Source organism: Pteropus vampyrus, unplaced genomic scaffold, assembly GCF_000151845.1.
Source record: "Pteropus vampyrus isolate Shadow unplaced genomic scaffold, Pvam_2.0 Scaffold16, whole genome shotgun sequence".
NCBI lineage: Eukaryota > Metazoa > Chordata > Mammalia > Chiroptera > Pteropodidae > Pteropus > Pteropus vampyrus.
Window position 1 is genome coordinate 2,263,295 of NW_011888797.1, and position 10,266 is coordinate 2,273,560.

At 36.4% G+C, this 10,266-nt stretch overlaps 1 protein-coding gene across 1 annotated transcript in view; it reads left to right on the plus strand.

The window, feature by feature from the left end:
- The window catches only part of MYBPC1 (myosin binding protein C, slow type), a 75,494-nt gene extending 70,992 nt beyond the window's left edge, over positions 1–4,502 (plus strand). The window contains exon 30 of the mRNA XM_023527449.1: positions 3,813–4,502. Within this exon, the coding sequence (XP_023383217.1) occupies positions 3,813–3,935 (123 nt within the window). The 3' untranslated portion in view covers positions 3,936–4,502. The remainder of the gene's footprint in view (positions 1–3,812) is intronic.
- The last annotated feature ends 5,764 nt before the right edge of the window (positions 4,503–10,266 follow it).

Consider the following 10,266-nt stretch of genomic DNA (forward strand, 5'->3'; position numbering starts at 1 on the left):
TGCTTTTCAAATCTCATTAGAGAACTTCCATTTACAGGAATGCATTTAATTTATAGCAGTTTTCAGAAGTTTTGTAACCAAGAAAACATATAAGGATTAGTGTGGTAGAAAAGTCTCAGCATAATCTGTCATATTAATCAATTTTCGTATTAATTGAGTATATTTTTATACTGAAGTTTTTTCTTGACAATCAAAACCTACTTTGGGACACCATGAAAACTACAGTTGTCTGAGTCACTGTTAAGAAATAATAGATGAAATGATCCTAATGTCTTTTCTCTGTTCTTATTGTATTATATTGTCTTTCTGTGATAACCAAAGTCTTTTCCTACCTCTATAATGAAAAAAATTATGATCTAAAAGTCAGAAAGGTAATCTTGTAAATATCTAGTTAAGAAAAAACATCGTAAATGCTTAGGATATTTATGTAAAGAAAAAGTTTTTTAGTATCAATTTTAGTATAAAATAGTAAAGAAACTTTTTGAAAAAAATTTCCTTCTATAACTAAAAAAAAAAAAAAAACAGTATTCTTTCTCTTATGATCTCTGTCTGTCTTCAGATAATACAGTATAGTAGATTTGCAATTGAGTAAGGGGAAATTTTTTGTTTGTTTTCTTCCCTCTCAAATAAAAAAAAACATAATAATATTCATAAGAAACTTCAAACTTTACTTTGAGATAGTGCTTGCAAATTTATTATTTTAGCAGCTTATTAGCTTTAAATGCAGATTAAGGTCACAGTTGAAAATAAGTCTGGTTTCTAAATGCCTAGCCTTATTAGTTAGTTCCAAGGTATTGTTGATATTTATGTTTCAACATCAAAAAAAAAAAAGCCTAGTACTACTTCTGCGTGTTTTGAAAATAATTGAATGCTAATGCTATAAAATGATGATTTCATAAATGGTTCAACATTTGGGGTCTTCCATAGATGCTAATAATGTTAATTGTATAGATGATATATTATTTATAGTAATTGCATAGTGAATTCCATAGTAATTTAATTTAATAATATAAATAATGTATTCTAGTATATAAGTTCATAGTAAGATATCAATTGTAATATGTTGGTAATAGCTTTTGGTCCTAAAGTAAAGCCAAGATTATTTATCATCAGATTGTTATCTGGTAATAGGTGACTTGAATCAAGTTACGCTGTGAAAAATAAAGGTAAGAATGTCAACTGAGAATAAATAAATACTGGTACAAATATTCTAATTCTACAGTGATATATCAAGGAATAAATACCCCTGGACAACCAGAATTCCTGAAGGGGCAGCAACAGGTTTTAAAAGTTCATGTTCCACTGGATATTTCTACTTTCTGTTCCATTCCTCTTACATGAAATCGTACTTTGCATGTAAAGCTTGACTTTCTCATTTGCTTTTAATTATATTTTTTAGCAGCTCATGGCATACGGTATTTATGCCATGAACAAGGAAGGCCAAATTATTCAAGGATATTAAGCACCACAGGTCCCCATAAACAAAGCCAGAAATCTACATTTGAAGATGACCTCATTTTAGATATAAGATTATCAAAACCTAGAAACCCATGGTATTTCTTTAATTTTTCCATATTTCATGTATAAAGAGATGGGATCTTCCTTTAAGATAGTTTAGTTTCCTTAGATTCACATTGAAATTCAGAAAACTGAACATTTTTAAGTTGCTAAATTGTAGAAAAAGTGTTTTGGACATTTTTGATGGGAAGAGGTCACAAATCAAAATAGATCCAATATTTGGAAACTTTCATATTTAATTTTCCAGTGAAAAATGCACCAGTAGAATATCTGTAACCTATCTAACTGTTGGACATTTTGGATATTTTCATGGAACCCAAATTGTAGGCCCCATTACTAAATGTATTAAGCAATAAATGTGTCTTATCATAAATGCATGATTCACCTCCACTTGGAAGAGTGAATTAAGAAGTTCTGTGGAGCTGAGTAAGCAACCTGATGTAAACTCTAATGACTTAGATCTATGTCTGAGTTTGCAGTATTTGCTGAGTCCCCAGAGGTAATGTCAGCTTTCAAAAGAGGAAAGAATTAGGGCTCTTCCTTTAAAGTTTTGTAAATTATTCGTATGGTCACTTTCTAGCCTATTCGTCTAAGTCTTGCGTTTATTTAAATCGGTCATATATAATCAGTTCAGAACACAATATTATAGAATACACTAGTCTAATATTTACATCTACTTGATAATTTTGCCTTTTAGAATTTCAACATATATATATGTACACTAATGCTTTGTCTATTATTTATGTTTTTCTTTTGTTGAAAAACACAATATATATATGTTGTAGGTTTTTTTTTTTAAGCTAATGGTTTGGAAGCTCTTACCATAAATATTCACTATACCATCAAATTGGCTCTGCCACCTGTTTAGGCAAAGCGGTTGTGCATATTAATACATGTTTTACATATTAATGATCCTTTTGAAGTGACTGGATCCCTGCTCTTCATTCCATATGCTTCTATTTTCCTACATCTTTCACATGACTAAGGATTAATGAAATCACCTCATCATAATCATGACCATAATTTCATCCAACAAGTACTCAACTGTGGTTTTAGCACTTTATTAATGCTTACGACGTCTTTCTCTCTTTCTCTTTTCCTTAGTTGTAGCACAGTAAGGATTTTTGAATGTATATTATCATCTAAGGTAAGCTTTCATATGGTTTAGGCATATGAAGCTTATGACTGTCATAAGCCATACAAAGCCTGTGGAGTATGGCATGATTTTCATTATGTAATCCAATGAAAATAGACTATTTAAAATCTCTAACTTGGTAGTTTTAATTTGTATTTCAGTATCTTGATATTAACAGCTAGTACTTATCCTGCACAACAATCCCCTGTTGACATGAAGCAAGTTGTTGAATGCAGTAGAGCATGAATTAAAGCATTTAATGTAGATGAAAATGAGTGATACCCAAGCATTCTAAACTCTGCATCAAGGAATGGACATGTACATAAGTGGCATCATTTCTATCAATATGTGACTTGACTTTTTTTTTTAAATAAAAGCAGAATGACTCTCAAATTTGCATTAAAGAAGTTTTCAGAATGTTCAAATGGCATGCTGTTTTTGTCTGGACGTGAATTTTTTAGCAAGTAGTGAAGCATTTCTCTAAAGGACCATGAATTATTATGGTTTCATGGGTTATCTCATGAAGAGTACTTTTATTATTTTTTAACTATAATTCAGAAACACAGAAGGTAAGTAGGAAATATTAGTAGGTATTTCTCTCACTGTCAGAAGGAATCGAATAGGTTTTAGTATTTTTAACAAAATATTTCCAATTTTTTCACTTTCGACAATGTATAAATAGCCAAAGTTAAAGTAGAGCCTTTTTTCTTTTTCAAAGTGCTCGAGTCAGAATTTTTTGTGCTTAAATAAAAAGAACATTAACAAACCGGAAACATTGCTTCCCACAGATTCATAATATGGCCTGCATTTGTTCTGCCATTCACTCAGAGCACTTAAATCATCTATAGAGAATCTCCAGAGAGTAATAAGTAATAAGACCTCTCAGAGAGTAATAAGTATTTTCCAACCAGTTAGGAATTTAAACTAAGATTGAATAATAGTAGGGAACAAACACTGCTATGAGTCTGCTGGGAACTTGCTTTTCCTTCCAGATGCCAAGTGCTTTAAATTCTAAATGTACTTAACCCAGGAGAAGATTTCCAAGTGGGGACTGAATGGATTTTTTGTAACTAACTGGAATATAATTAGTCACATCTCTAGGCAGCTAGTCCAGAAATATTATTTCAGTGATTTTTCACATAGACGGTTTTGACTTTGCCTTTTCTTTCTGTCCTCCCTAGGTGGACTTTCCTTCTGCAGGCTCCTCTTGCAAGGTGTACCTCCTAACATAATTGATTCATATTTGCGAGACTTGCAATCAAGCAATCCTGAGGAATACTAAGGGCCTGGGCGCTGCCTCTCTGCACTCCACTGCTTTGAAATCTGGTTGCAATGAGAAAGTATTTTCTGTTTTGACACCAGGCACCCAAGTGTGGCCATTTTTTTTTTTTTTCTCTCAATGTTGAAGTAAAAAAAAAAAAATGTTTGCACAGATTGCTTAATTAAAAATTGCAAACAAAATCCCATTTGAAGTCAGCATTTTGATCGTTATTGTCTGTGCTCGGTCACTGTACTTTACAAAAAAAAAAAGCAAACTCTAGAATAAGCAAAAGCAGTTATTTCAGTTTAAAATAATAGGCTGTACATGCTTTTTTTTCCCCCAGAGTAAAAAATATAGTACAGTACACCATGATAGATCTTGAAAATCCATCTTTCTCTTGATCTAAGAGATTTTCTAAGCAAAGCAGAGTTGTATATTTCACACAACCCTGCTTGACACCAGTGAATCTGTGCCTTTTTCCCATTTGAATTTGCTAAAAGACTTAAAGTCTTCCAAACAAATTTTCTCAACAGAAGGGAAAATGTATTCAATAAATGCTACAATAAATCTGAAGTGTTTATGATGAAATGACACAGTATTTGTTTTTGTGTTTGGGGTTGTATGCTCAGACAGAGCTGAGGACAGAAGGCTGGGAGCCAGCATGCTACCAAAGTCAGACCTGACCTCTGTCATGTCTCTGGCTTGGCATCCTGGCCAGATCCACCAAAGCTCCTGCCAGAACAGCTAGTCATAGTGACAAAGAGCTGCTGCAGATTACAGAGCAGTTACAGATTTAGGATTTGCTGATGGCATCCATTCAAATTGATGGAAACCTTCTTCAAAATCTAGAGGCTGAGAAACATTTGTCCAAGTCCATAATCTTTTCGGCAACTTCCTTCACTTTTCCTGATGCTGTAGAGAAGGTTTCAGTTAAGGAAGTGGTGTAAGGAACTCATCACACCTTGCCTTCCCCCTCCTTGTTCTTTTGGTCTTTTGTTCTAGGAGCTAAGCACATTGTGACCTATAAGTAGGCCTAGCATCCCAGGACTCTGAGTTTCCCAATGGCCAAGCAGATTGAGAAATTCTCTGTCTTGCTTGGGGGCCAGGCAAGGGGAGGTCCTACCTCCAGTCCTGGTTCAACTGGAATCTTTTCTGGTGTCTAGAAAATGGAGAGAAGGAAAGTGTTTCCATTTCAGTCTATATTGGTGACTGCAGAGATGCTTGAGGTCTAGCCCCGTATGGTCCTTTCAAAGACAGGTGACTCTGGAACTTGCTAGACAAGTGTGGACCTAGGGGCTTTCAATCTCTAAGGCCATAGCTGGCTATTTACCTGCTATTTTTAAAGATGTTCTTTGTGGGAACACTGAACAGTTCTACCACTTAGTACCAGCCTTGGACATGCAAGAGGGACTTCTGCATTTTTAAGAGCCTCATGCTGGCCCTTTTCGACACAGGCAGTGAGGCCATAAAACCAAGTAGATGTGCCTACTTGAACACTTACCACACCATTCTTTCTTATAGACTGTACCCATGCTCACTGTTAGGGCCTTTGTGGGCCTTTTTCCTGGGTTTAAACCTCTAAGGAAGAACCACATGGCCAGTATATGCACACTGAGGGGTAAAGGGTGGTCCAGAGGCACCTGTTTGCCAGGAGGTTGGGGCGTGGGACTAGAGCTTGTGCTTGAGGCTGGAGCATCTACATGTGTGCACCTGAGATCCCTCATGGTGTGATGCAGAAAAGATGCAAAGAGCAGGGAGACCAAAGACTAGCAGTGAGTCACAACACTGTGGCAAGTATCTCTGAAGAATCTGGTAATTCCACAATCAAACTTGGCCTTCCAGGCCATTATGAGGGTATCTTCATGAAGACTACAGGATTCAACTATTTTCGTAAGCATCTGTTAGTTTGACTTATAACACCTAAATATGTATGTGAGCTATAAATATGTATATGAGCTCAGGCAGCCCCCAACCACCTGTGTTCCCTTTCCTGTATCCCCTCCTCCCCTCCTTCACCATCCAGCATCTGTGACCTTTCCACTACCACAACTTCCTCCCCTGCACTCACTAAACTCCAGATCTGATTTTCCAATTCCTTCTTCACTTAAGTTTCCCCGAATGGAATTCTAGAAATATAAATTTGGTTTCTTCTTCCTAGGAGTAAGAGTAGAATAAGGAAATAATAATACCAGACAGTGTTACCAATTCTCCCTATAATATTATCGATTGTAAATTGAACTCTACATTTATTTCCTTATTTTAGCTGGGTCACTAATTACCATCCTTGCACCAAAGATTCAGGTGATTGCTACATGTAGATATTTAGAAAATCCAATTAAACTTTGATAACTTAGCAAAGATGAGAGACATAAACCTGCCAATGGAAGGACCAGTTCTCCTGATTCTAAGGGCTGTCATCACCCTCTTAAAGTCACTTGATGATCTCTGTCTCCAAATGCACTGACCTGAACAATCTCTGACCTAGTTGAATACGTTTCTTCTATCTGAAGTAGATTACTAGGAACAAAATACCAGGAGGCAGCAAGACACTTAAACACTTTCAGAGAGGGGTCACTCAGAGTGTGGTTTGGGGTACCAGCTGACTCAAGTCCTTAAAGAAAAAAACCTGGTGCTCTAGTGCATAATTGACCATAACTTCATTTTCTCCCAAGCAATAGTTTTAGAAATAATCTTCCTGTTCTTTGTAGCTAAGCCCTTACACAGCTCTCCACAAGCAAAAGTTGCCCTCCTTATATTACTCTACTTTCATCCTAGTCTTGGAGTCCAAGAAAACATCTGAAAGACATTGTATACCAATTTAAACCCTTAAAAAAAAATTTAAGTTAATGAAAAAAAAAGAAAGAAAAAAATAACTAAGGGTTACTAGCCACACTATGCAAGGAAAGAATTCAGATTTTGCAAGGGATCCCTCTTGGATGATTGGGACAAAGGGTAATTGGAAAGAAGCCATGTTGCAAAATAAACCAATGCTGGTTTGAAGTCATGCAGTCATTTGGAAAATTCCAGGCACTAGAAGCCAAATAATATATCCCCTGAAGGCTATGGGTAAAGTGCCAGTGGGCTGTTAATCCCAGCTCCTCTCCTGAGTGTCTACTGGGGGTCATTATAAATCCAGTTCCCATTTCTGCACTGGGAGGTACCACTGAGCCGGAGGCAGATTCAGTAATAATGAAGGCTGCCAAGAAGAGGCAGAGCCTCTCTGAGCATGGTTATTTTTACGCTCTTCTTAATAGCTCGTAGTTAGGGTTTAATAAATACTGGCTAGTGGTAGAAGTAGGAGTTCATTGGTGAGATAAGTTGTTCCCTGGGTCCTTTAATAATTATCAAGTTCTCATAATGGGAAGCAGGGACTCAGACCCAAAGCCTGCCTTTAGCAACTCCACTTCCTGAATAAGTTAAGCGAGAGTGATAGAAAGAGAGGGAGGATGTGGTAAAAGGGGCTCAGTGAAGGCCAAGACCAAGAATCAACATCTAGCAAGAGAGAGAAAAGGAGGAAAACTAACACATGATTATTTGTACAGAGGGAAGGGCAATCAAGAGCAGTGAGATAGAAATGAAGCCAGGAACAACCTCATAAGGCAAGGAACTAAAGAAAGAGGAAATGGCAATGAGAAAATCAACAATAAAAAGAAAAGAGCACTTGCTTCCTGCTTTACAGGCATTATCTCAGTCACGATCTCTTAACTCTGTTCATCACTGCTGCGTTCCTATCTGCAGAAGAAAACCTGGGACAGGACAGTGAGAACATAGCTTGAAGCCACTGCCACAACCCCTTGGATTCATTAAAATTTATCCACATGTTTTATTCTTCTCCATGGTATACAGGTTTATTTAATAGAAAACAATTTTTTTCTTCTGAGATCTTCAAATGGATGCATTTCCAGACATACCTTTAGGTATCTCAGTCTGGGAAGCACAGTATCATGTTTAAAAACCTTAACAACCAACAACTAACACCTTCACCAAGGACCAACAAGTAGATCTCGATTCCACTGGATTTGTACTACATGATCAATTAAAATACGTACATATTTTTAAAATATATGTAAAATATAAAATCAAAAAATAAAATAGAATATAAAAATAAAGTGGAAAATCTTAAACATCTATTTATCTATTCTTCTTTGCCCTGGAAAGAAGAGCCTTAAGCAAAATTAAGTGAGTCAAGCTTATCTTTCTAATCCCTTAATTGCCTGAGTCCTTTCTCTCTTCTTTCTGCCTCATCACCTTCCACCTGAGGCTCAAGGGGCTTGCTCAGAGTAGTACCTCCACCTAAGCCTTCTAAGACCATATGCTTCAGTTCCCTGTTACTCAAAATGTGGTTCCATGGCCAGCAGCATCACCTGGGAGCTTGTTAGGAATGAAAACTCTCAGCTCTGCTCTCATTCTCTAGATCCATTAACTCAAAGCCTGCATTATAACAGGATCTCCAGTTGATTCACGTGCTCGTTCATGCTGGAAGAGTGCAGCTCCAACCTTTGATCTCTCTAGTTTCTTATCTGAATATTTATCTGGGGCCATTCTTTCTCAGCTATCCCAAAGGAAAGACAATCTGATAAAAGTGTCCCTCCTACATCCTCGCCAACACTTGTTATTTCTTGTCTTTTTGTTAATAGCCATTCTAAAAGGTGTGAGGTGTTTTCTCATTGTGGTTTTGATTTGCATTTCCCTAATAATCAGTGATGTTGAACATCTTTTCCTATGCTTGTTGGTCATATCTGTATATTTTTCTTGGAAAAATGTCTATGCAGATCCTCGGCCTATTTTTTTAATTGGGTGGTTTGTCTTTGAGTTGCATGAGTTCTTTATATATTTTGGATATTAACTCCTTATCGAATGTGTCATTTGCAAATATCTTCTCCCATTCAGATGGTTGACTTTTTGTTTTGTTGATGGTTTCCTTTGCCTTACAGAAGTTCTTTAGTTGATTTTGGAGAGGATGTGAAGGGCACCCTCACACACTATTTGTGGGATGGTAAATTAGTGCAGCCGCTATGAAAAAGTATGGAAGATCTTCAAAAAATTGAGACTAGGACTACCATATGATCCAGCAATTCCTCCTCTGAGTGTTTATCCAAAGAATATGAAAATGCTAATTTAAAAGGTATCTGCATCCCTATATTCATTGTGGCATTACACACAGTAGCTCAGAAAAAAAGATAAAATATTGCCATTTGTTAGCAAAACAGACACACGGACCAGTGGAACAGAATCGAGAGTCCAGCAGTAAACCCATATTTTTATGGGCAAATAATTTTCGACAAAAAAGCCAAAAACATTCAGTGGGGAAAGGAAAGCCTCTTCAATAAATGGTGCTGGGAAAACTGGAAGTCCACCTGCAAAAGAATGAAACTAGACTGTTGTCTATCACCACACACCAAAATTAACTCAAAATAGATTAAAGACTTGAATATAAAACCTGAAACAATAAAATGCATAGAAGAAAACATAGGAACCAAACTCAAGGACCTGGGACTTAAAGAGGATTTTATGAATTTGACCTCAAAGGCAAGGGAAGTAAAAGCAAAACTAAACGAATGAGACTGTATCAAACTAAAAAGCTTCTGCTCAGCAAAAGAACCCATCAACAAGGTAAAGAGACAACCATCCGAATAGGAAAATATATTTGTAAGCAACACCTCCGATAAGGGGCTAATATCCAAAATATACAAAGAACTCATAAGATTCAATAACAACAACAAAAAAACCCAAATGATCCAATAAAAAAAATGGGCAGAAGACCTGAACAGACACTTCTCCCTAGAGGACATACAAATGGCCAACAAATATAAAAAAAGATGCTTAACATCGCTAGTTATTTGGGAAATGCAAATCAAAACCACAATGAAATACCATCTCACACCTGTTAGAATAGCTATAATCAACAGGACAAGTAATAACAAATGTTGGAGAGGATGTGGAGAAATAAGAACCCTCATACACTGCTGGTGGCACTGCAAATTGGTACAGCCACTATGGAAAACAATATGGAGGTTCCTCAAAAAACTAAGAATTGACCTACCATATGATCCAGCAATCCCTCTACTGGGTATTTACCCCAAAGACTTGAAAACCCATATTTGAAAAGATATTTGCACACTGATGTTCATAGGAGCATTATTCACGCTGGCCAGGACATGGAAGCAACTGAAGTGTCCTCCGATAGATGATTGGCTAAAGAAGCTGTGGTACATATATACAATGGAATATTACTCAGCCATGAGAAGAGATGAAATACTGCCATTTGTAACAACATGGATAGACCTGGAAATAATCATATTAATCGAAATAAGCCAGACAGAGAAGGTTGAAAATCACATGATGTCACTTA